The sequence below is a fragment of the Hippopotamus amphibius genome, chromosome 11 (genome assembly GCF_030028045.1).
Source record: "Hippopotamus amphibius kiboko isolate mHipAmp2 chromosome 11, mHipAmp2.hap2, whole genome shotgun sequence".
NCBI classification, from domain to species: domain Eukaryota; kingdom Metazoa; phylum Chordata; class Mammalia; order Artiodactyla; family Hippopotamidae; genus Hippopotamus; species Hippopotamus amphibius.
Genome location: NC_080196.1, coordinates 73367565 through 73393963, shown reverse-complemented (window position 1 = coordinate 73393963; position 26399 = coordinate 73367565). Strand labels below are relative to the sequence as shown.

General features: G+C 38.1%; 1 protein-coding gene across 4 annotated transcripts in view; it reads left to right on the top strand.

Moving 5' to 3' along the window:
• Nucleotides 1-9518: 9518 nt before the first annotated feature.
• Nucleotides 9519-26399, top strand: part of IMPACT (impact RWD domain protein) — a 29663-nt gene continuing 12782 nt past the window's right edge. For 3 of the 4 annotated variants that reach the window (XM_057699947.1, XM_057699946.1, XM_057699949.1), the window contains exons 1-5: nt 9519-9635; nt 10745-10873; nt 11799-11851; nt 16793-16855; nt 23404-23489. In XM_057699947.1, coding sequence (XP_057555930.1) covers nt 9600-9635; nt 10745-10873; nt 11799-11851; nt 16793-16855; nt 23404-23489 — 367 coding nt within the window. In that variant the 5' untranslated portion in view covers nt 9519-9599. Of the gene's footprint in view, nt 9636-10744; nt 10874-11798; nt 11852-16792; nt 16856-22341; nt 22397-23403; nt 23490-26399 lie in introns of those variants that run through there. The other variant, XM_057699948.1, reaches the window with a different exon arrangement.

Sequence of the window (26399 nt, the reverse complement as noted above, 5' to 3'; positions counted from 1 at the left end):
GATTTCATATACACATTAAGAAAAAGCAGATAAGAGGTCTAGAATTTTGTTCCCACCAGCAGTTGCTGAGTTTTAGATGTGAACTCCTTAATGGTAGGAACCGTGTCTTACTAATATTGATATTTCCAGTAAGCATGAGGAATCTTCCACACGGTGAGCAACAAAAAATACTAAGTTAGATAGTGAAACTTCATACTGTTTTCTGTATGAAGTATTATAAAGATGTTTACTATATATTGTTTTTTAAGCTCTTTATTGGAGTATAATTCTTTACACTGTTGTGCCAGTTTCTGCTGTACAACAAAGTGAATCAGCTGTATTTATACATATATCCCCATATGCCCTCCCTCCCACAACTCCTTCCCTCCCTCCCTATCCCACCCCTCTAAGTCATCACCAATCATTAAGTTGATCTCCCTGTGTTATGCAGCAGCTTTCCACTAGCTATCTATTTTATATTTGGTCGTGTATATATGTCAATGCTACTCTCTCACTTCATCCCAGCTTCCCCTTCGCCCCACACCCCCATGTCCTCAAGTCTGTTCTCTGCATCTGCATCTTTATTTTTCCCCTGCCACTGGGTTCATCAGTACCACTTTTTTAGATTCCATACATATGAGTTAGCATATGGTATTTGTTTTTCTCTTTCTGGCTTACTTCACTCTGTATGACAGACTCTAGGTCCAACCACCTCACTACAAATAACTCAATTTCATTCCTTTTTATGGCTGAGTAATATATATATTGTTTATTAATTATATAACTCTGTAAACTGTGATCAAAATATAAAAACATACAATAGCAATATAACATAGTATAACATAACCTATAATAAAATGATATTTACTGAATGTTTATTATATGCTAGGCAATATACTATGCCCTTTACACAGCTTAGATCATTTCATTTCCACAATAATCCTATGAAATAGATACTACTATTGTCATCCTCAGTTACAGACAAGGAAATTGAGGCACAGAGCTGTTAAGCCACACAGCTGATCACTGGCAAAGTCAGTATTTGTACCTAAGCATCCTGGTTCAGGAGCGCTTCCAAAGTACATGAAGAGAATTGCAGCCTAAATGTATCCCATACCAAGCTCACAAGATGATGCTCAACAGTGCCTGGCGAAGGCTAATGATTCTGAATCTCTTCAGCACAAATTAGTTAGGGTAGTTCAGCATGCCACATGTAGTTGAAAATAGGTTTTACTGAAAAAAGGCAGCTACGTCTTCTCATTTACACTTTCTTAGCTTTCTTGGAAATGAATCTCATAGTGCCTTGTAGATAGCACAAAATAGGCACTTAATAAATATCTACTTAATTTAACCAAACTGGTAACTTTTCAGTAAGAAAAAGTATCAGAAGACATTAAAAGAAGAAAAAAAAAACCAACAACAACAAAACCAAAAATCCCCACAACTGGTGGTAGTAAAACATGCAAATAGTAGATATAAACATAAATCATCACTACTGCCTCCTGCACACAAATTTTGCTAGCTTTGGGAAGATGTTTCAATGAATATTTTCAAGACTACTATTTAAAATGGTCACTAAGTCTTTAACTGCAGTAGAGAGCATATGTACCTGGAACGCTTTCTTTGAAAGCATCAAGATGGTTTCCCAATATAGCCTTTTAATGAGAGGAAAAAGAGTTATATTCATTAACATCCATTTCTTATGAAGGTGAATCTTGGACCGGGACATTAAAACAAAAGCACTGAGAAGACACTTTATGATGACCATTGTATGAAAGGTGGTTGAAAGACCTCGTTTTTTCTGGTTCAATTCCCTGAAGGTGATAGTAATCCAAATTGACAAGGACCAGAAGATCTTCTGCACCCATCTGGACAGGGAAAATCAGATTTTAACCCTTTGTTCTAGGGTTAGTAGTTTCCTAGTCTCCCAGATCAGACATCCTGACACAGGCTGACGTGGAAGCCCAGAGGTGCCTGGAAAGGCTGCGCCACCCAGGCACATGCTCCACACTTCCCCACACTTCCTCACGTCCTTTCATGAACCTCTCCCCCACCTCCAGATGAGCCCTTTCCCCAGGCATCTACTTTATACATCAATTCAACTAACATTTATTATTTACCATACACTGAGGCTGCTTTTGATGTTCGAGACGCAGTGATGATAAAATGATACCATGTCTTCCTGCAGCTAATTCATATATGTTGAAGAAGACAGATCACATACACATTATAAATACATAAGTTAGGTCATTGTTGGATAGATTCACACTTTGACGAAATTATGCAGGACAATGGGACTAAGTGGGAAAGAAAAAGTCACCTGTTTGCTGGGAGCTGGCCTGGTACTCATGGCAAGCCCATGGTGTTCTCTGGTCAAACATAATCTTATGGCACATCAACATGAGAGAAGGTCACTCTGTGGCTGTGATGGAGGCAAAAAAACAAACAAAAAACAAACAAAAAAACCAAACTAGTTTGCAACTGTCTGAACACAGCCAAAACCAAGCCACAGTGCAAACCACTAAAATCACCAACAGCCCCCCTCCCAGTTGACAAGAGCGAATGCTGCTTCTTCACCAACTGCAGCGTCAGCCCTGTTCTGCTCCTCCTACCTCCAAGATAAAGTTCATTAAGATGACCAGGCATAGAATTACTCCCATTTCCTGACAGCCCCCAATCTAGAGCAAACCCCACTTCCTTGAACACAAGCCTAAACCCTTGATAAGCCCCATGGTAAGACTTTCTTACTGAGCTGTCCCATGTTTTGCCAAGGTGTGCAGTCTTGCTTCCTATCAGGAGCATTGATCAATAAGCCCCACTTTGTTGGACTGCCGTGTGTTCCTGGTGATCCTTGATTAACGGGTGTCAACAATAAGGAGGGAGAAATTCTTTAATTAGGGTGGTTGAGTAAGTCTTTGAAGAAGGGGTATCGGTATGCTGAGAACTGATAGGTAAGGGGATGGTATTTGAAGATGGGGGAAAAACATTCTCATCAGAGGGAAAAGCAAATAGCTTATATATATATATGTATATATATGCATGCGTATATTATATATATGTATATATATGTGTGTGTGTTTTACACATACACACACACACACACATATGTATACACATATATTTTGGCTGCAGCGCGTGGCTTGCGGAACCTCAGTTCCCCGACCAGGGGTTGAACCTGGGCCAGGAGCAGTGAAAGCCTGGAATCCTAACCATTAGGCAATCAGGGAACTCCCACAAATAGCTTATATTTTTATCCAACATTTTAAAATTTCATATAATCATCTCCTTTGGACACTGATTTTGGGGTAAGGGAGGAACTGATCCTATTCTCTATTTCTACCTTTAATCCAAGGAAAGCTTTTACAGAAAAGGAAAACTGAAGTACCACGTAAGAGGTAAGGAGGTGAACAGTGGAGGAGCCTTGGGCTGAGACAGGGTCACTGTGCTTGATGCTGAGGAAGGCTGAGCCCTGGGTTCACCCCTCTCCCATTCCAATTCTCTCCTCTGTTGGCTGTAACTCAGCCCTTCCTAAGGTTTTCACAACTAACTAACAATAGAACTGGTAACTATCCTTTCTAGAACTTTATTCATTAAGAAGAGGTTTCTTGAAAATTTAAAAAAAAATTTCAAAAAGCCAGAGTTAATATTTTTGGCAAGTCGGAACCCAGGTCCTTCTTAATATTGGACCAGAAATAGATGTAACAGTGACCTTGAACTTCTACCACCAGGGGAACATGAGGTATAAGGATGCTAAATGGGGGTAGTGCTTACCAAAAAGTGTTCTAGTAATTCTACTGCCCTAACATTTTAGGGAGTGGAGGGAGGGGGTGGATTCCTTAGTTAAATTCTTTCTGAAAAGCTTCATACTAGTGTCCTCTCTTGGAGGTTTACACTGTATATTAGAATATCAAGGGTTCTAAAAGTTTTAACATTAAATTATCAGATGAAGTGTGTTCAGCACAGAGATGACAAACGATTGACCACAGAACACCTCACTTTACCACTTTCTACTCTGAGGTATGAATTTCTGTGGAATACACATTTGGACACAGGTACTGGGAAATCAGCCACTGCCCTTGAGACCACTGAAGTGGCTGCACACCTTGTTAGGAGATAGGGGTGCTGACTGGATCAGTGCTGTACCAGGATCCTTACTGCACGGTTCCACGATAGATAAGCTCTAGTATTAGGCATTAGACGTTACCATTCCATTCCCTTCAAATCTCCTGAAGTCAGGAAATGCCTGGCATCATTATTTTTTCTTGCTACTGTTTGTACAATTGCCAGCTAATCTTCCCAGTGCAGTATTATTTATTTATGGTGACATTAAAATATTCAAGGATTTCCTCCTGTCCCCAGTTGCTTACTAATCTTGACTGTTTTCTTAACTATTTTTTTTTTGAGAGCTTCTCCTTAAAACTTCTATTTTAATATCCAGCATGTTAATCTTCCTTTATACCTCCATCACATTTCTTGGCCATAATTGGTCAAACTGTTGGCCAGAACACAAATAAATGGCACAAAGAGAATCTATAGCCTCAGCATTCACTGGCCTGTGTCCACCATATTGGCTTTCATTAGTTGGGAGCATACGACAAACGCAGAGAACTGGGGAAAGACTCGTCATTAATAGTGTGCCAAGGTGTTCATGTTTTGTTTCTTAAATATTTTAAGGATATATTTCCCTAAGAAAAATATTTTAAAAACAAATAAAAGAATTCACCTGTGTTACAGCGTATCCTAAAGCAGCTTGTGCTGGTCTGGGTTTCGGATAGACAGATGCCAACATGAGGTTAAATGTGTAAGAAACTTATTGGGGGAAATATCTGTGAGAAAAATAGGAAGGAGCCTCAAGAGGCTCTGAGAACCATCAAACTGATGCAAATCTGACCCTGAGTGGAGGGAGAGAGGGAAAAAAGGGACAGAGGAAGGCTGTGTGGCAGTAAACCTAAGGAAAGTTCAGCAAGACTTTGAGAGCCCAGGAGCCCAAGTACCCCATTAGTGGAGTGTCTTTTCTCCCAGGAATGGGTCTGAGTAACTCTGCCATGTGCCTGGCTGAGAGCAGCCCATGGGAAGTATGGTCTCAGTACAAACAGAGTAATAGATCTCAGAGCACAGTAGCTGGGGCCCTCAGTCAATTATTCTCCCTGCTCTCCAAGATCTGAGGAGTGCTTTCCTGTGGTCATCACACAAGATTCTCAAAATTTAATGTGCATACAAATCACCCAGGAATCTTACTAAAATGCAGATTCAATGGGTCTGGGATGGGGCCTGAGTTTCCACACTTCTAATAAGCTCTCAGATAACATGATGCTTTTGGTCCACAGACCTCACCTTAAATAGCAAGGTCCTAGAGAATACTTGGAAGAGCCCCATCCAAACCATCAATGTAGGCTGAAGTAGGTTTTGTGGAGAACTGTTCACAGGCTTAATCCCTCATCCCTGATGTGACAGTCCTCTCCGTTGCAGTCAGAAAATGTATATACCTCCAGGTAAGGTTTCTTCCATCAAGTAACTCATTCCCCTTCCTTTGATGTCACAACTGTCAACCCCTCTTGTCACACTGCTTGCATAACCTGTTAATGATCATCTCCATGTCATCTCTCTATCTTTGCATTCATTTTGGTACCAAGAGAGAACTTTGGTCCTTTGTGATCTAAATAACATTCCTTCTCCCTCCAAGTGTTTGGTTTGGACAGTTTGTTTCTTAACCTTAAGCAAAAAGTTTTAGGCACCTCCATTCAACCATACTGGGTTCTAAAGTCCATCCTACATAGATATTCTGGTGCAACCAGTCATCATATTTCTCTTCTACATAAGTGTTCTGAGGGATCTGGCCACATGCATCTCCTCCACATCTGCAGTTATCACCCTAATACCATGTAGCTGTCCATCTATTGTTAAACAGATCTGTTCTCTTCTTTCACTCTAGTTACTGGCCTCCTTGTATATCTTAACCCCCAAAAGAGTGTCTATGGTGTAAAATAGCAGTTTTCACACTTTTTTTCTAAAGCCATGGAATTTTTTCATCAAAGAAACCTTAAATAAAATAGATTAGGCTGGCCTGGCTAAAACAGTGGGAGAAAAAATTAGAGAGGTAGCCAGGAACACACCTTGTGTGTTAGCGTGTTTAAGCATTACCAGGAAAGCTATGGGGAGCAAATAAAGGATTTCAAGGGAGAAAAGACACATCAGACTTGTGCAGTTTGAATGATTCCTCTGGCAGATGTGAGGAGGGTAACTTAAAGAGGCTCCAGACAGAATGAGAAAGACTAGGAAGGAGAATATGAGGACTGTAAGGGATATTAAGGAATCAGAATGATCAGAACTTGCTGTCTGTGTATGAAGGCAGTGAAAGAGAGCTGTATAGTATGTCTCCCAGGTTTCAAGCCTGGACAATTATTGATGTAGGGTTCGGGGATTGCCAATTATGGAAATGGGGAAGACAGGAGGAAGAACAGGTTTATAGAGAAAGATACTGAGTTCACTTTTGAACATACTGAGTTTCAGGATGATACCTGGTAACCAACCATTTGGGTAAATGGATATGGAAGTCAGCAGAATCTGGTTTAGAGATCCCTCTCATATCCAAGTCTATGTTACTATTTGCAGACTATTCTCAGCCTCTGCTTAACTGCTTCAAGTTCACATTAAGTAAAGTCTTTTTCAAATAAATTGTCTATAAAGTCTTGCTTTCTTCCAATATGTTCTGCAAAATGTAGGTTGTCTGCCACACTTGTTACTTCAGTAATTTTGTCTCTCCTTCTCTTCTCAAAGTGCTCTTTGCATAATCTGAGTTCTGGGCCTTATTCAGGGTTCTCTGGACTCAGCGAAACAGGGAAAGTTTTGTTTTGTGTCCTTTGGCAGAAAGAGTAATTTCTGTCTAGAATCTGAGCTCAAAAGAAGATTTAAAGGCTCTAGCTATGAAGAAACAGGAATTAATAGAAAATCATGGGTACAATCTGCAGAAGGTAAAACAGACTAGGTTGATTTACGTGGTAAGAAAAGAGGTGCTATAATAAATTAAAATGCTTTATTTATAAGGTTAAATTGTGCTGTGCATTGTTTTCTGTTGCATTTTAATATGGTAGTTTTCAAACTTGGGTTGAAAGTCTTTCAGGGGCCACTGGGAGAGAGGGTTGCTAAGTACTGATAGTTGGGACTTCAGGCCCATCACCACTATTTCAGCCAGAACAACCTAATCTGTTTTACATAAGCTTTCATTGAAGAAAGGATTCTATGGCTTTTTTTTTTTAAGGGTGAAAATCACTATTTTTTTTGTGACAGAAGCTATAAGACATAAGAAGAGGTCAGTAGAGTTCAGAGAGAAGGAAGAAAAAAAGCTGTTTAACAACAGATGGACGGGGAGGGTTGGGGGAGAATGAATTGGGAGATTGGGATTGCCATATATGCATTACTAATAAGAAAAAATATACCAAATTGTACACTCTAAATATATGCAGTTTATTCTATGTTAACTGTATCTCAATAAAAGTTCTGAAAAAAAAAAATTCAACTTGAGGATGGATGATGCCTTAGAGGACTGGGACTGGGAGGGTGGGGGGGGAGTCGAGGGAGGAAGGGAATACGGGGATATGTGCATAAATACAGATGAATGAACTCGGTGTACCTCAAAAATAAATAAATAAATAAATAAAATGAGAAAAAAAAATAGATGGACTTCTAGGTAGTATTAGGATAACTGCAGAAAGTTTCAGGCAACCTGCAGACACACAGTGGCCAAACCTATCGGCACTTTCAGGCCAATTCCTCACCAAGAAGAGAAATACCGTGATGGACTGGCTGTACATGGACTTTGGGGTCCTACTTGGTTGGAAGGCGGGGCTTAAAACTGCTTCTATTCAAGATGAAGAAAAATACACTGTCCAAACCAAATAATTGGAGAGAGGGGATGTTATTGACATGACAGAGGGCTAAAGTCCTCCAAGCCCTCTCTTGGAACCAAAATGAGTGCACATATGCAGATTTATGGAGACAATCACAAAGGGATTATGCAAGCCATGTGACAAGAAGAGGTCGACAGAAGTGATATCAGAGGCAATGAAGTGCATGATGTTACTTAAATGGGCCACAAGTTTTCTGCCAATATTTTTTTCTCCATCTGGAAAAATTTCCTCTTTTTCAATTAGCTAACCTCTACCTCTTCTTCTATAACTCGGTTCAAACATTGTCTGGAACAAGAAGCCCAATAAAATTTGAACAGATGGCCTTCTCTGTGCTACTAATAGGTTATAATTCTAGTCCATTTAAATATTGATTTACTTTTGTTCCCCTACATCTTAGCTTTTTTTTTTTAATTTTTTATTTATTTATTTATTTTTATTTTTTATTTATTTTATTTATTATTTTTTGGGGGGTACACCAAGTTCAATCGTCTATTTTTATACACATATCCCCGTATTCCCTCCCTTCCTTGATCGCCCCCCGAGTCCCCCCCACCCTCCCCGCCCCAGTCCTCTAAGGCATCTTCCATACATCTTAGCTTCTTAAAGGTAATGCACGACACCTAAACCTCCATTTCCAAAGTTTAGCACAGTAAGAGCCTAATAAATGTCTGTTGAATTAATAAATCCACATGGGTTATACTAAGATTCCCTTCAAAGTAATTTGGGTGGAACTGTATGGAATTCTCCTGATTTGTAAAAGTGTTTTAAAGGGGAAATAAAACATGCCCATGTTTAAGGAAGACCAGAGAAAGGAAAGATGTAACATTTTGAGTTTGTGTGTGTGTGCGTGTGTGAAGAAAGTGAGGCAAGAGGTGATAAAATGCCTCTGGATTAAAATATTACGTGACGTGATTAAGGGATCTCAAATAAGGTGACAGATGTAAGTCACAACCAATGTACTGGAAAGTACGTGTTCGGGGCAGGGGAGAAATGGCACAAACTTATTCAAAATTTTTGGACAGTGAAATAATGACCTTCATGTTGACTGGCAAAACTAGCGTCTTGAACAAAAGTTGCTCCCAGACAAAATGTCCAAGGACACCAAAGAAAACTATCACAGCACAACAGCGAGTGGGTTTTTCCGCAGGCTTTCAAAATTGCCCTCTGCCCTCTTTTGCTTTCCTGTTTTTGGTAACTCAAACCCATCCTTGTTCAAATCAGACAAAGTATCTTAAAACACGTAAAACAAAAACAAAAACACCCTGCCTTGAAATGCAAAGATGAGTCTTGGGTTGTGGACTGCGGTGAGTCCCTTCCTGGGACGCTGCGGTGAACCTGACTCCCCAGCGTCTCCGCGGGGTTCCGATGGCGCCCACAGCGCCGTGGCTGAGCAGAAGCCCCCAGCCCCGGCGAGTTTCAGAAGCAGAGCCCAGAGGCCCTCCTGCCGCCGCTCCGGCGGGACAGCGTTCCCCAGGGCCCGCGGAAGAGGTGGGCAAAGGCGGGCGCAAGGCCAGAGTGGGGAGCCCCGACGCCAGTAGCCCCTAGCCCCACCTGGCCCGCAACCCGGAAGCAGATGCGAGCCGCGCGGCGTGGCCGGGTTGTGGTTCCGGGTCGGGCCGCGCTGCAGCCCGCGCTCCGCTCACAACCGCAGCGCCCCGCCCCCGCGCTCTGGACCTGGGCAGGCGGTGGCCGCCCGGCCGCTCCCGGGGCCACATGGCTGAGGGAGACGCAGGGAGCGACCAGAGGCAGGTGAGGCCCCGGCGAGGCGCCGACCTCCAGGCTCGGCTCGGCTTCGCCTCGCCGCCCCGGGCCTCCTCGGCCAAGGGGCCTCTGTCCCGGGCCGCCCCCTGTCTCGCCCGCGCCTCCCGGGCCTGCGACCGCGCCGTTAGCTCCGCCGCGTCCCGTTTTCCCGGCGCTTGATCTCAGCCCGTCGCTCTCGGGCCGGCCGCTCACGGGCGTCGGCGCGCTGGGCCTGCCTCGGACGGTGTCATCGTCAACCTTCAGCACGCGACTGAGCAGCTCCGGGGCTGAGGCAGAAACCTGGGTTCTGCTCCCCGCCCTGTCCTCGCCAGATCACCTTGGACAGGCCGCTTAAGAACCCGTTTCTGCTTTTGCAAAACGGGCGATGATAACACAGACCCTGGTGTCCCCTGAGGGCCCACTGAACCTTCTTCCTTCTCTTGGCGTTGAGCTTTCCCCAGCGGGTGGCTCACGTGGGCGCTCTTAAAGCTTTTCCTAATGGGCTATGAGGACAAAATGAGAGAATACAAAGTTGAATGTATACTTTGCTTCGCATTTTTATCTTTAGCTCCGGTTTTATTCTTTTTTAACCCGAAACCAAGAGAATAATTTCTGAAATGTTTCGAGAATTTGATTACTAAAAACCCCAACAACTACCCAGCTTCGTGCCCAAATTCAAAACAAAAAACAACGAAGGAGATAAGCAGTAGTAATATAGGGCTAATGTAATACGTAGCAGTGCTACGGGGGAGTGGGGTTGGAGATTACCTGTTAAAAGGATAAGGTGGAGCAGAGAAGATATGTTAAGCCTTTCACTTGTGAATCTCACTACAGGATATGGGAGTGCATATGTATTCTGGCTCAATAGTGTTCAAAAGCACAGTGATGTAGTAGCAAGGCTGATGCCAGTCGTTGCAGTAGGTCTGGTACCCAGAGAGTAGAACATGGTGACCGGCTGCTGAGAACGTTTCGTATCGTTCATTCAGGGATCCTCCATCCAGGGATCCTTCATCCAAGCTGGTGATGTTAAATGCAAATACCTTATAAAGCAGTAAGGAAAACCCAGGTTTTTAGAGTAGGTGCATTCTTTGACTTTTCCCCCCATCAACCTTTTTCAGAATGAAGAAATTGAAGCAATGGCAGCTATATATGGCGAGGAATGGTGTGTCATTGATGACTGTGCCAAAATATTTTGTATTAGAATTAGCGACGATATAGATGACCCCAAGTGGACACTTTGCTTGCAGGTACTTTTCCCCTTCTCTACAGCCATTTTCCAGTTACAGTGTTGACTCTGTATGATTGACTACTGTTGTATTGCTCTAATGATTATTCTTGTGTGACTTGTTCTGAATTGTCTTTTTTTGGTGTTGGCTTTTGTTAAGGATTGATGATCTAAAAATATGGGGAATTAAATCTCAGATCACTCTTGAGTAATGCTTTCATTGATAGTCTCAATCGTTCCTCTCCCAATTATTTTATTTGTGTTCTTAATGTACCACTGGCAGACTTGACTTTCGCTTCCTTTCATTATCCTGTCCTTTTAATAGAAGAGGGCCTAAACCTGGGAAGATGGCTAAGGTTTAAGAGGAAGAATAGGTTATTTAGATGGTTCATAGAATAGATAATCATTTCTTTATTAATTAGGAATCAGTTGTGGTTAGGATAAATAAATGGAAAGATCAGCTATGGCTTTCTGTTTTAATGCTTATTGTTTGATGACTGCCCCTACATCCAACATAAAAGATGACAAATTGAGTTTTTGTCAGTATTTGTTTTTATGGTAATACCGATTTGGAAAGAAACATGCATGGTTCTTAAGCAAAATATTTGGAACATGTAACGCCACTCTGTTCATTTGGGGTTGAAGTATAATGCCCCGTTTCAGTTTTTTCCTTTTGTCTTTGCCCTCCCCACAATTGTCTAATTTTCATTGCTTTTATACTTTCTCTGCAAATAATGATCTCCTTCTTAAAAAATTGGCATAATCTTAATATATTTAAGGTAGAAGCATAAATATGAGGAGGGAAGTCTCTCCTGAAATTTAACAAAACAATGTTTTTGTTTGTTTGTTTGGCAAGTTAAAAATCTGTCCAGTGACTGGCTTTATGAATGTTATTTTTGAGCCATGATGATGAAGTATAAGCAGATTTGTTTTTAACTGCTTTGTAGGTGATGCTACCGAATGAATACCCAGGTACAGCTCCACCTATTTATCAACTGAAGTAAGCTATATTTCTACATTTATATCTTTATAAGAAGATTATACTTTTCAAAGATTGTTTCTCAGTACTGTACATTGTGTTTATATAGACTACCTTATCAAAATGTATATAGAAATTAAAAACACCTTTTGGACTTGATATAGAGCAATTCAACTTAAAAATTAAATTATGTTAAAACACAGTGAAGTTTGCCACTTAATATAAAAGAGAATCAGAGGATTCATAGGGGGTAAAATAGCTATAGAATTGTTTTTAGAGACAGGGAAGGAAATCTTCCTCTTTAGACAACCTAGTAATCTAGAAACCTTGGCCTATAGAGTTGCTCCTAACCTGGTTCTGCTGACCTCTGCGTAAGATGGCCTGCCTTCCAGGAATCGCTCATGGTGCTTGTGGTGCTTGTCCTGCCCTTGTTGTTGACGAACCATCTTCTCAGCAGCCCAAGAGTAATCTGGTTTTTTTTTTAAGCTCTTTATTGGAATATAATTGCTTTACACTCTTGTACCAGTTTTTGAGGTACACCAAAGTGAATCAGCTGTATTTATACATATATCCCCATATCCCTTCCCTCCCGCGACTCCCTCCCAAACTCCCTGTCCTGGCCCTCTAAGGCATTACCCATCATTGAGTTGATCTCCCTTGGTTATACAGCAACTTCCCACTAGCTAGCTATTTTACAGTTGGTAGTTTAAATATGTCTATGCTACTCTTTTACTTCGTGCTCGCCTCAAGCCCGTATCCTCCAGTCCATTCTCTGCATCTGCATCCTTATTCTTGCCCTTTCACTGGGTTCATCAGTACCATTTTTTTAGATTCTGTATATATGAGTTACAGTATTTGTTTTTCTCTTTCTGGCTTACTTCGCTCTGTATGACACTCTCTAGATCTATCCTCCTCAACATATAGCTCCATTTCATTCCTTTTTATGGCTGAGTAATATTCCATTGTATATATATGCCACATCTTCTTTATCCATTCATCTGTTGATAGGCATTTAGGTTGCTTCCATGTCCTGGCTATTGTAAATAGTACTGCAGGGAACACTGTGGTGCATGTTTCTTTTGGGATTATGGTTTTCTCTGGGTATATGCCCAGGAGTGGGATTGCTGGGTCATATGGTAGTTCTATTTTTAGTTTTGTAAGGAACCTCCAATCTGTTTTCCATAGTGGCTGTACCAACTTACATTCCCACCAACAGTGCAGGAGAGTTCCCATTTCTCCACACCCACTCCAGCATTTATTGTTTCTAGATTTTTTGATGATGGCCATTCTGACTGGTGTAAGGTGATACCTCATTGTGGCTTTGACTTGCATTTCTCTAACGATTAGTGATGTTGAGCATCTTTTCATGTGTTTGTTGGCCATCTGCATGTCTTCTTTGGAGAAATGTCTATTTAGGTCTTCCACCCATTTGTGGATTGGGTTATTTGCTCTTTGGGTATTAAGCTTCATGAGCTGCTTATATATTTTGGAGATTAATCCTTTGTCTGTTGCTTTATTGGCAAGTATTTTCTCCCATTCTGAGTGTTGTATTTTTGTCTTGTTTATGGTTTCTTTTGTTGTGCAAAAGCGTTTAAGTTTCATTAGGTCCCATTTGTTTATTCTTGATTTTAATTCCATTATTCTAGGAGGTGGGTCAAAAAGGATCTTGCTTTGTCATAGAGTGTTCTGCCTATGTCTTCCTCTAGGACTTTTATAGTGTCTGGCCTTACGTTTAGGTCTTGAATCCATTTTGAGTTTATTTTTGTGTGTATGATGTTAGGAAGTGTTCTAATTTCATGCTTTTACATGTTGCTGTCCAATGTTCCCAGCACCACGTATTGAAGAGGCTGTCTTTTTTCCATTGTATATTCTTGCCTCCTTTGTCAAAGATAAGGTGCCCATATGTGCTTGGGTTTACCTCTGGGTTCTCTATTGTGTTCCATTGATCTATATTTCTGTTTTTGTGCCAGTACCATACGTCTTGATCACTGTGGCCTTGTAGTATAGTTTGAAGTCAGGAAGTTGATTCCACCCACTCCGTCTTTCCTTCTTAAGATTGCTTTGGCTATTCAGGGTCTTTTGCGTTTCCATACAAATCATAAGATTTCTTGTTCTAGTTCTGTGAAAAATGCTGTTGGTAATTTGATAGGGATTGTGTTGAATCTGTAAATTGCTTTGGGTCGGATAGTCATTTTCACAGTGTTGAATCTTCCAATCCAAGAACATGGTATGTCTCTCCATCTGTTTGTATTGTCTTTGATTTCTGTCATCAGTGTCTTATAGTTTTCTGCATACAGGTCTTTTGCCTCCTTAGGCAGGTTTATTCCTAGGTATTTTATTCTTTTGGTTGCAGTGGTAAATAGGAGAGTTTCCTTAATTTCTCTTTCTGCTCTTCCATTGTTAGTGTATAGGAATGCAAGAGATTTCTGTGCATTAATTTTGTATCCTGCTACTGTACTAAATTCATTGATCAGTGCTAGCAGTTTTCTGGTAGAATCTTTAGGATTTTCTGTGTATAATGTCATGTCATCTGCAAAGAGTGACAATTTTACTTCTTCTTTTCCAATTTGGATTTCTTTTATTTTGTTTTCTTCTCTGATTGCTGTGGCTAAAACTTCCAAAACTATGTTGAATGATAATGGTGAGAGTGGGCACCCTTGTCTTGTTCCTGTTCTTAGAGGGAATTCTTTCAGTTTTTCACCATTTAGAATGATGTTGGCTTTTGGTTTCTCATATATGGCTTTTATTATGTTGAGGTCATTTCGTTCTGTGCCCATTTTCTGAAGAGTTTTTATCATAAATGGATGTTGAATTCTGTCAAAAGCTTTTTCTGCGTCTGTTGAGATGATCATATGGTTTTTTTTCTTCAATTTGTTGATATAATGTATCACATTGATTGATTTGTGTATAATGAAGAATCCTTGCATTCCAGGGATAAACCCCACTTGATCATGGTGTATGATGTTTTTAATGTGCTGGGAGGATTTTTGCATATATATTCATCAGTGATATTGGCCTGTAATTATCTTTTTTTGTGACATCTTTGCCTGGTTTTGGTATTAGGGTGATGGTGACCTCATAGAATCAGTTTGGGAGTGTTCCTCCTGCTATATTTTGGAAGAGTTTGAGAAGGATAGGTGTTAGCTCTTCTCCAGATGTTTGCTAGAATTCACCTGTGAAGCCATCTGGCCCTGGGCTTTTATTTGTTGAGAGAGTTTTAATCACAGTCTCAATTTCCATACTTGATTGGTCTGTTCATGTTTTATATTTCTTCCTGGTTCAGTCTTGGAAGATTGTACTTTTCTAACAATTTATCCATTTCTTCCAGGTTATCCAATTTATTGGCATATAGTTGCTTATAGTAGTCTCTCATGATCTTTTGTATTTCTGCAGTGTCAGTTGTTACTTCTCCTTTTTCATTTCTAATTCTGTTGATTTGCATCTTCTCCCATTTTTTCCTGATGAATCTGGCTAATGGTTTATCAATTTTGTTTATCTTCTCAAAGAACCAGCTTTTAGTTTCATTGATCTTTGCTATTGTTTCCTTCATTTCTTTTTCATTTATTTCTGATCTGATCTTTATGATTGCTTTCCTTCTGACTTTGGGGCTTTTTTGTTCTTCTTTCTCTAATTGTTTTAGGTGTAAGGTTAGGTTGTTTATTGGATACTTTTGTTGTTTCTTGAGGTAGGACTGTATTGCTATAAACTTCCCTCTTAGAACTGCTTTTGCTGCATCCCATAGGTTTTGGGTTGTTGTGTTTTCATTGTCATTTGTTTCTAGATATTTTTTGATTTCCTCTTTGATTTCTTCAGTGATTTCTTGATTGTTTAATAGCATATTGTTTAGCCTCCATGTGTTTGTATTTTTTACAGTTTTTTTCCTGTAATTGATATCTAGTCTTATGGCGTTGTGGTCAGAGAAGATGCTTGATATGATTTCAGTTTTCTTGAATTTACCGAGGCTTGATTTGTGACCCAATATGTGATCTATCCTGGAGAATGTTCTGTGTGCACTTGAGAAGAAAGTGTATTCTGTCATTTTTGGATGGGATGTCCTATAAATATCAGTTAAGTCGAGATGGTCTAACGTGTCGTTTAAAGCTTGTGTGTTCTTATTTATTTTCTGTTTGGATGATCTGTCCATTGACGTAAGTGGGGTGTTAAAGTCTCCTATTATTATTGTGTTACTGTCGATGTCCCCTTTTATGGCTGTTAGCATTTGCCTTATGTATTGAGGTGCCAAGCATAATCTTAATGAGTCATGACCTCTTGATTGCATGTAGCCTTTGATACACCTTGCCCGCTTGACCTACTAAGCTGTATAGACCTTAGCAGACAGAATTGCATTAAATCTCAATTACTAATGTTTTTACCTACCTATGGGATTTTCTTTTGTATGAGTATTTTAAAACCATAGCAGTAAAATCTGGTATTAATCATGGTTCTATAATTTTTCATTTTTATTGAAAATGAAAGATATGATTATAGAATGCTTGTGTACATATATATGCCCTTTTCAGAAAAAGTTGATCTGTTTTTTTAACAGTCATATGGCAACTGACTTATTTGTTAAAGTTGTTTTTGAGACACTAGTTAGAAAAAATTGGGAACTCCTGCTAGTGTGGCAAGTACTGTGAATCTGGAAATTTAGACTCTGGAACTTATTCTGCCATTTAGGTAAACTTGGGCAAATTTATGATATCCTATGAACTTCCCTGTTTTTAAGCCATATTTTAATTGAATAATAATGGTGTTGACTTCATGTTTTTGGGGGAGGACTAAATCAGTTAATGCCAATGAAAGCATTTTGGAACTTCATAGATTTATACAATATAAGATAACAGTTCTATGAAAACAAAAAATTTTAAAGTTAAATAAAACCTGTTTGTGTTTAATCAGTATTTTTTCTTTGAGGTCTAAACACAGTCTTCAAATAATCATCTTTGTTTTATTTAATCTTAGTGCTCCTTGGCTTAAAGGGCAAGAACGTGCAGATTTATCGAATAGCCTTGAGGAAATATACATGTAAGTGATACATGATTAAAAACAAAATTCTATTAGTGACTCTATTATGGGCTTTTGTTGGAACCATGGTATGTTAGGGCCTTTTGTAAACTTTTTGTTAAGCTGCTTTTCCATTAACAAAAAGAGTACCCTTGAGGAATCCTTGAAAGATTGTTATATAATTTTATATATGCATTCAATATGAATTCTACTTACAAATAAAAATACAGTGCTATTTAGAACTAATAGCTGTAAAAACACTTAGCCAGCTTGTGAGAGTAAATTCAGAGATACTGCTCTTATTTTGCTATTTTCATAGGCTATGTTGAATGAAGCTGGTAACAGCAGAATCCTAAGCATAATTATTCATTAAACTACCATATACTTTTAATGGTAACGTTCTTATATTAGGCCATAAGACTGAGAGTCTGTTGATATACTGTATTTTTCACTTAATTCATTCAACAAATACTGTATGGCAGACTTTGTACTAGATCCTAGATATAGATAATTAGCAAAACCAGAAATGGTCCCTGTTTTCATGGCATTTAGAATCTGCAGGTAGGGGAGATATTACTCATAACATCATAAAAATGAATATCAAGGTCTATAAAGGAAAGATATTAATGTGCAGTACTAATTGAGTTTGAAAGAAGACCTAATTTAGTCTAGGAGGTCAGGGATGGCTTGTTTGAGTTGAGTTACTTAAGTGAAGATAACTCCAGTGAAAGGCCACAGCATGCGCAAAGGCTCTATGTCAAGGAGTTTGGCACATGTCAAGACACAACGTAATAGTGGTATTAAATGGGAAGAGAGAAGGGGAGAGAAGGGAGCATGGTGGGAGAATGACCTGGTGAGGTAGGCAGGGGAAGTTATGGAGAGTCCTGTAAGCCATATGAGGATTTTGTCATTATCCTGAGACCTATGGGACGCAGAGAAGAGTTTTAAGTGCTGTGATGCCACGATAAGATTTTCATTTTGAAAACACCATTCTGTTTCTGGGTGAGAACGGATTGGAAAGGAGCAAAATAGATGAGGGATATCAGGCTAGTGCAGCAGTCCAGAGAAGATATTTCTGTGATTTCGAGTTAATTTTAATGAGATATATTAATTTTATGCAACAAATAATGTTCTGGAATATCACATAAATAATGTTTTGGAATATCAGTTTTACTGCAATCCAGGAACTTGTAAGGATTGTCTTATATGTTGTAGGTGGCTACCCCATTTGGCACAGTGAGAGAACCCCCTTTGTATCCATGGGATCTAGATCAGGTTTCTTTTACTCACAGAATATTTAATTTAAAACTGCTAAGTCTTCATGGAATTGATTCTGTTTGTTCCTTCCTAGCAAAGTCCCTAGGTTTACACTTGACCCTGGAAGTAACCAAGAACTGAACATATCAGTGGGAAAGGCCCCCATTTAGTGATTCCATCATCCTTAGCATATAAATATTACAGTTTCTCAATGAAATGTTTTCTGATACCTATCTCTGACCTTACTTGCCACTCCAACTTTTCTGCCCCCAACAAACTTCTTTTTTGTAATATTTTATTTATGCCTTTTTACCAATTTATCTCCTCCCTAAAGTAGAATAAGTTAAATATACTGCAAATTTGCTTACCAATGATGTAGTAATTGTACATCTTATGGTCATTTTTCAGTTCTTTTCTCACTTGACCACTGTAACTTTTGGTGGTGGTGAGCACTTCCTCTTTTTGAACAACCTTCCCACACCTGGTTTCCATCCTGTTCATCATATTCATCAGTTAGACTTTTCTGCTGTCTGTGCACAATGTCATGCAGTCGGAAGTGGCTTCCTGTATGCCTTTTTTCTACCCAAAAAGTGCCCCCTTTTATTAAGAGACATAACTTGCTGTTCTCCCTAACTAGTTCACTTGAGCTATTAGAGAATTAGGAAGGATCAGAAATAACAAAGGAGTTTGTTCTAAAGATACGATATGGTTCTTACTGTCTTGTTTATTAAAAGCACTTGAAAATAATCCCAGTCCAATAGTATTATTTTCACACGTGTGGTCTAAATAGAGATATACATTCTCTTTTTAAAAGTTTTGTGTAACAACTTTTAATCATATTTTTCTGTAAAATCCCAGCAGAGGGCAACAAGTGAAAAACACTATTGGTCATTGAAAATTAAACATTTTCAATGTATGGATATAGTTCTTAATGTTTTAGATTCATTATGTTCTAAATATTATAACATTATCAAGATTTTCACATTTATTTAGCATCATTTTGAATGCTAAATTTTATTTTTGCCTAGATTAGAAGATGAACTATATTTTTTCTTATGTAAGGAGGGAAGAAGGCTGAAAACTAACAATCTTTCCAATAACATTTTATGAGTATCTCTTATATGTTAGCACTCTGTTAGGAGTTTGGAATTTAAAAATTAAGATAGATGTGTACCAACACAATATAGTGACATAATTACTGAGAAGTTTGGACCAAGTGCTATTGCTTTTAGAGGTCTCTGGGCATGGGGTGAGGTTGTAAAGGAGGGTTCCATCGTAAAGGTGACCTTTGGGAGTGGTGTTTGGCAGGTAATCAGAGAGGGAGAGATTTTCTGATAGAAGGAACCGCGTGAGCAAAATCATATAGGTGTGAAGCAACCTGGTATCTTCAGAGTTCAGCAAGTAGTTCAACATGCCAGGAATAGGAATTGAGGTAGGTGTAAGAAGAAAGAACCTGTAAGCTGGGGTAAGGAGTCTGGGCATTATCTTGTAGGCTCTAGGAGTTTTAGGCAGGGGAGTGATGTAATCAGATTTGTGTGGCAGTGTGGAGGGTGGGCTGGGAAGAGTTTGAAGGAAGGGACACCATAGGAACGGCAGTCAGTAACTAGGAGGGAGGTAGTGGAGACCTTTATTAAGGCAACAAGAATGCAGGGGAGAAGAAATGTCAGCTAAAGAAGTACTTAAGAACATAAAGTAGGATTTGGTGATTGGGTAGATATAGACTAATTTGCTTATCATACCTTATTTTTGTTTAAACATTTTGCATATGGACATTTTGAATATATGAAAATAATTTAAATAAAACAAACTGTAAATAACAGATTTAAAAATACTTTGAACATTATACTAATTGGTGTTATGAGAAAATGAAAAGGATTAAATTTTTTTTAATTTGAATTTATGATAGTCCATTTCAACAATATTTAATTTTAAATCCAAGAAAATAATTAATTTCCCACAGCTCTTCACATTTTGATGTATCATGAAGTCTTAGATTTGGAACTTGGAGAGTGAGGCTTGTGAAAGCAGAAAGTGCACCGGACCAAGTTAAACAGGCAAGGAAGACTTTCTTCAAAACTATAGCAACGGGGAGAGAGGCAGAGCTCAGTCTCAACTCAACTTCCTGAAACAAAAGGCAGTACAGTTTTTAAGGGCTGGGATGAGCTGTAGAAAAGTCCCAGGGGATGCTAGGGGGAGGTTGATCAATGAGAGTGTCCCTCACATTAAGTTTCTTCCTGAGTTGGCAAGTGTGTTTCTCTGTGCTGAGGCCATCTGTGTTTGCAAATTGTGGCTCATCAGGAGTTAGGCCCCTGTCCACCAACAGAGACTGGGAGATGAGGTGCTGTCTTCCTTGATGACTACATTTCAAAAGAACAGCTACCATGTCCTTGAGAAAGACACTGCTAGGTTCTAAACTGACAAAACTTCTAAAGCGATGTCCATAATTCCAGAGGAGCAAAGGAAGAATTTACAATGACAAGTTTTCTACAGAAAATGCTCTAAGAAAAGAGAGGCCAGGGCCTAGAGTCAGGAAGCTCTGCCTGTCTGAAGTTTAGTTAAGCTGATGTTAAGGCTATCTTGATCAGGCTTCTGGAGTCAGTTTTTGAAATAGTGTGACCTAAGTAACTTGACTTTGTTTTGATCATTCCGAATTGGATAATAGTTATTTAAGTGTATTTAATCGCAGTATATCTCAACTAAAGAATCAGTTTTTAATGCAAATTGACCTTTTATTCAATTTGAAACAAACTTTGTTCTAGGCTTTTTATATTCAGCTACTTTACCATAACTTAATTTCATAAATAAAAGCTTGGGATCCCACCCTATAATGAGTAGTTCTCAGATTTTGCACCAATTCTTAGGATTCAGCAGACTTCCTCCAGGACCATTGTGGGAGGGGAAGAAGGGCACAGGAGGGAGGACTCCAGCTTTTGTCTCTTTCTGTGAGAGATTTCATTACAACAAAGGCAAAAGTTTGAAAACCCCCAAATCCTAGTCTGTAGTTAAAAGATATTAACAATCAACTATACTTGAAGCAAACAAACAAAAAAAGATATGGACAAACTATTGTCATGAGAGAAAACACAAATATAGCGGTAATAACAACAACAAAAACACCCAAACCACCATCAGTGATAAAGTTGGGGGTTCATGGGAGCAAATAATTTTCACTTTCTTCAGGAAACCTTTCACATCCACTACAACTTCCTTAAAATGAATTTCAGTAAGTCTAGTTAAGTACTAGGGAAGAAGGAAGCATTCAGTAAATGATAATGGGGAGAGTGCTGTTTTATATTGTTCTGCAGGAAGCCATGGGCCAGAGGAGAGGAAATTTGTAGTTAAGGTTTAATTTCTTCTTTATTATTAGGAAAAATTACTTATTGTGGAAATTCTTCCAAAGCGTTTTGCACCCTGCCCCCCAACAGTCCCTTAATAGCAATAACAACAACAAATCTGAATGTGAATATATATTCGCAGATGGATGATCTGTCTCAAAGGCTGGTTGTAAGGGTTAACTGAGGTAACAAAGCATTTTCTACATCTTATATAGTAGGTGTTCAATAAACACTAGATATTAGTGCTGCTACTTTTGGTGATGATGTGATGAATTCAATAGAATGAGATTAGGAGATGGAGAGAATTATATATAAAACCATACATTTGTAAGGATAGTAATAGCAAACACTGAGACAGGGGACCCAGTTTTCTCTTTCACTACCATACCCCCAGGGCTGCACATGGTGCTTGGTGTATAGGCGAAGCCCTTAAAGATCTGTTGAGTGAATTAAGATAGGTCCACTTGAAAAGAGAATACTTTTGTAAATCAAGGCAGGATGCTGTAAAACTGTTTTGTAGGTGAGGAAACTGAGACTCAGAGTTCAAGTGTCTTGATAGAAGAGCAAAATGCAGTGGGTAACCTGAGCTTTGGAGTAAGTCTGCATTCACATTCTGGCTCTGGACTTCTTACTGTTTATAAGACTGTCTTAGACAAGTTGATTGATCTCTCTAGGTCTGCTTTCTCATCTGTACAATGGGAAGATAAAACCTACTCTATCAGACAACTATGAGCACTAAATGTGTTGATATATATAAGGTACTTTGGGCTTAGTATATACTCGATACATTTTACCTTTCTCTCTCTCTAAATCTTTTATTGAGAGGAGAAGATGGGAGTAGGAATTGTTTAAAAGAAACTCAGCCAACATTCTTAATTTTTTAAACGCTTTCCCATTGACTTTCGCTCTCTTTAGGTAAGGCAGGTTGCCAGAGAACACAGAGGATTGTTTCAGTGCTCAGGAGTTATGGGTAAGATGGGAGGGTTTGAGGGTGCAGAATTATTTGAAAACAGTGCTGTTTTCTTCTGGATACTTGTTTTTGAAAGTTTCCTTTGGGTGTTGATGAGTGGTGATAAAGAGAGATAATGGTTTCAAGAGCAACTGGTAGAGGAAGGAGGTTATGTTATGAAGTAGTATGGTGATTTCTTTAAACACACGTATTAAAACTTATGTAAAATTAGTGTCATCCTCTAAAAAGTAGACACTCGGGCCTTTATTTTATTGCTGTTACCATCATTTAACATAACTCTATGAATGTGAACTATGACATGGTCTTTTTCTCATTGAGCCTTTGAGATGGATTTAATTATCTGAGGCAGCCAGATAGCTATTTAGAACCAAAATGAATCAATTTGGGCAATAGAATATTTTGTCCCAAACAAAATAAGAATATAAAGTTTTGTATTGTCTTTTAAGTCTTGTAAATTGGCTTTCTGAGGGAGTTTCTCAAGTGCTTTGTATTCTTATTTGTTGAAATAAGTGTACAAAATAAGTGGTTTGAAATTGTTCAAAAAGTTTAGAAAAGCAAGCAGTGACTGGGCATCAATACTACAATTATATACACTGACAGAAACTAAATCATATTTATATCTACTTAATTCATCCAGTTCAAGTTTAGAAATTTTTTTCCCCCTCTTTGATTGCAACTCTTCTACTTATTTTAAGTAAGCAATGTTAATTTGGGAACCAGTTGGAATTTTTAATGTTGATGTATTAAATACTCATCCACAAATGTTAGTAAATCTCATGTTTTTATAAATTCCTTTTTGAAAGGCATGACTCAGTGCTTTCACTGTGAAGGCCCAGGTTCAGTCCCTGGTGGGGAAACTAAGATCCCACAAGCTGTGCAGCACAGCAAGGAAAAAAAAAGGCATGGCTAGATTGCATATAATTTCTTATGTTATAAATATGTCCATATTTTCTTGAATTTGAGAAGCAAATTTTTTAATAACAGTTTTTCCCCTGAATTTTGTTTAGACAGAATATTGGTGAAAGTATTCTTTATCTGTGGGTGGAGAAAATAAGAGATGTCCTAATTCAAAAATCTCAGATGACAGAACCAGGTAGGTTTGAAAAATGTTATCAGTGCTCTTTTAATTTACAGTAATTAAATTTTCATGTAGATATTCTCATTGAAACTTTTAATGAAGATCCGTATGCTGTTTTATGGTTTTACATGATAAAATATGTTTCTCTGGAAAGTTCTTTAGTCACGGAACTATAGTTATTTCTTTCTATAAGCTTTAGCCTCTGGTTTCATATTACTGTAAACTCTTATAGAAATAGAACTTTATGGTTAAAGAACTTGGGTCAAAAATCTTTCCTTTCTTTGACTATTGTTATGGTAATATGAACCATGTAACATTCTTCATGAATTATTGGACTATGTAAGTTAGACATTAGCTTCAAATGAGTGTAGTGTTTACAGAAAAAGAACTTTGGAAAACACACTGACCAATATTTAGGATATAAAAATTGACTTCTAAAATTGATTTTTTAACTAAGATAGAATTCACATACCATGATTATTCACCCTTTAAAACGTATAATTCAGTGGGTTTTAGTATATTCCAAAGTTTTACAGCCATCGCCACTGTCTAGTTTCAGGACACTTGAAAACTGATATTTTGCTCTATTATTATTTTATTGACTCATAAGTGTATAACAACATAGAAATTTCTTATATTTTCTATTTACTTAGCTAGTCTTTGTTCCAGTCACTATAGAAGCCTTTTAGAGAGGAAAATTACTAAGCCTGACTTTATTTCCAGATAGAATTTTATTATTATCACTGATATAATTATTTTCAATTTGGGGAGAAGAGGGATTAAAAAAAAACCCAATAGTCTATTTACTAATTTTTAGAAGGTTATTTACAAGGAACCAATTATTGAGGATTCCCTTACCAAAATCGGTATACATTTAAAGCTGATAGAAATATATTTTTTTTTCAGAGCATTTTACTGTTTTTCTATAGAAACAAATGTTTTTATTGCTTCCATTAAAATCAAAGAGATAAATGGTCTGAAGATATTCTGATCATGGGACAATATTTTTTGAAGTATTCTCCTCGACTTTTTATGATTCATGTTTTGATTTTGCAGCATTTCAGGGCATCTAAGAACAGTGATCTCAAAACAAACTTGAGTTTTGTCAATCCACCATTCTAGAGTGTGGGATAATCGCAAAAATGGAATGTATATCTGTAAAAATTTAGGACTCCATAAAGTTTGGGGTCACTCAACTCTTAGGAAATTTTTAAAATTATTGATCTTAAAATGGTATTTTCCCTTTCTCACCTATATCTATAATTTAGTTTAACCACACTTCAGATTTTCGAGTTATTGATTTAGATTGTATAATTTATAATTTTTAAAAATTTTGTTTGGAATTTTTTAATCAAAAATTTTGTAGATTTCATATTAAAGTGGAAGTTCAATAATCTTGAAGAATGAATAAGGATATAAGCTAGTGATCAGCATATCTCATGAGAATTTTCTTCTCCCACTTGACAAATAATTTATTTTTATCTTACAGTTAATCTTCAGTACATATTTACTCTTTATTATTTCTTTTTTTACTATAGAAATATTAAATCTTGAAGTAATTGTATACAACTGTTTGTTTATTTACACTTTTTAAAAAATTCTGAACTAATTTTAGACTTATAGAAAAGTTGCAAAAATAGTAAAAATAGCTCTGTTATATCCCTTGCCCCGCTTCCTCTAGTAACATCTTATATAACTAGTATAATTATCAAGAACAGAAAGCAAATATTGGTATAATATTAACTAAACTAAAGAGCTTACTCAAATTTCACTGATTTCTCCACTGATGTTCTTTTCTGCTGTTCTAGGATCCTGTCTAAGGTTCTTGGTTGCATTTAGCTGTTATTTCTCCTTGCTCCCTTTTAGTCTATAAATAGTTCCCCAGTCTCTTCTTGACTTTTATGACCTTTCATGACCTGACGCTATTTCGTAGAATGTCCCTGAATTTGAGTTTATCCATTGTTTTCTCATGATTAGAGTAAGATTAGGCATTTTGGCAAGAATATCACAGAAATGATATTGTGTTCTTCACAGTGTATTATATTGAGGAGCTAAAGATACCAATATGCTTTATTCATGGTGATATTTACCTTGATCTCTTGGTTAAGGTGGTATCTGCCAAATGTCTCCACTGTAAAGTCACTGTATTAATCAAGCGTTCTCCAGAGAAACAGACCCATTAGATGTGTGTGTGTGTATGTATGTATTTATAAAGAGAGGGGAGGAGGGAAGGAAAGGTTGTGGAGGGAAAGGAGGGAGGGAAGGGGAGAGAGAGAGATTGATTGATTGATTTTAAGGAATTGGCTCAGGAGATTATGGAGGCTAGCAAGTCCAAAATCTGCAAGGTAGGCTGGCAGCCTGGAGACCTAGGGAAGAACTGATATTGCAACTCAAGTTTGAAGGCTGTATGTTGGCAGAATTCCCTCCTTCTCTGGGGAGGTCATTCCCTTTTATTTTAAGATCTTAACTGGAGTCTCACTTGCATTATGGAGGGCAGTCTGCTTTACGCAACGTCAGCTGATTTGAGTGTGAATTCCATCCAAGAAATACCTTTACAGAAACACCTGGGATAGTTTTTGACCAAATATCAGTATACCATGGCCTAGCCAGGTTGAAACATATAAAATTATCACAGTTACTATCTTTCCCTTTGTAGTTGATAAGCATCTTGGGGAGCTACTTTGAGGCTGTGCTAATACCCTATTCCTCCTTAAACTTTCACCCACTGATTTTAGTATCCATTAGTGTGTCTTATGGACAATATTTGTAAACAATATGGTGTTGTAACAATATGGTGATTCTCATTTCCTTTCCTGCTTGCATGATTAATTGGAATTCCATTGTGAGAACAAGATGTCTCTTCTCCACATTTATTTATTTGATTATTTAAATTACTGTGAACTCATATATATTATGTTATTTTGT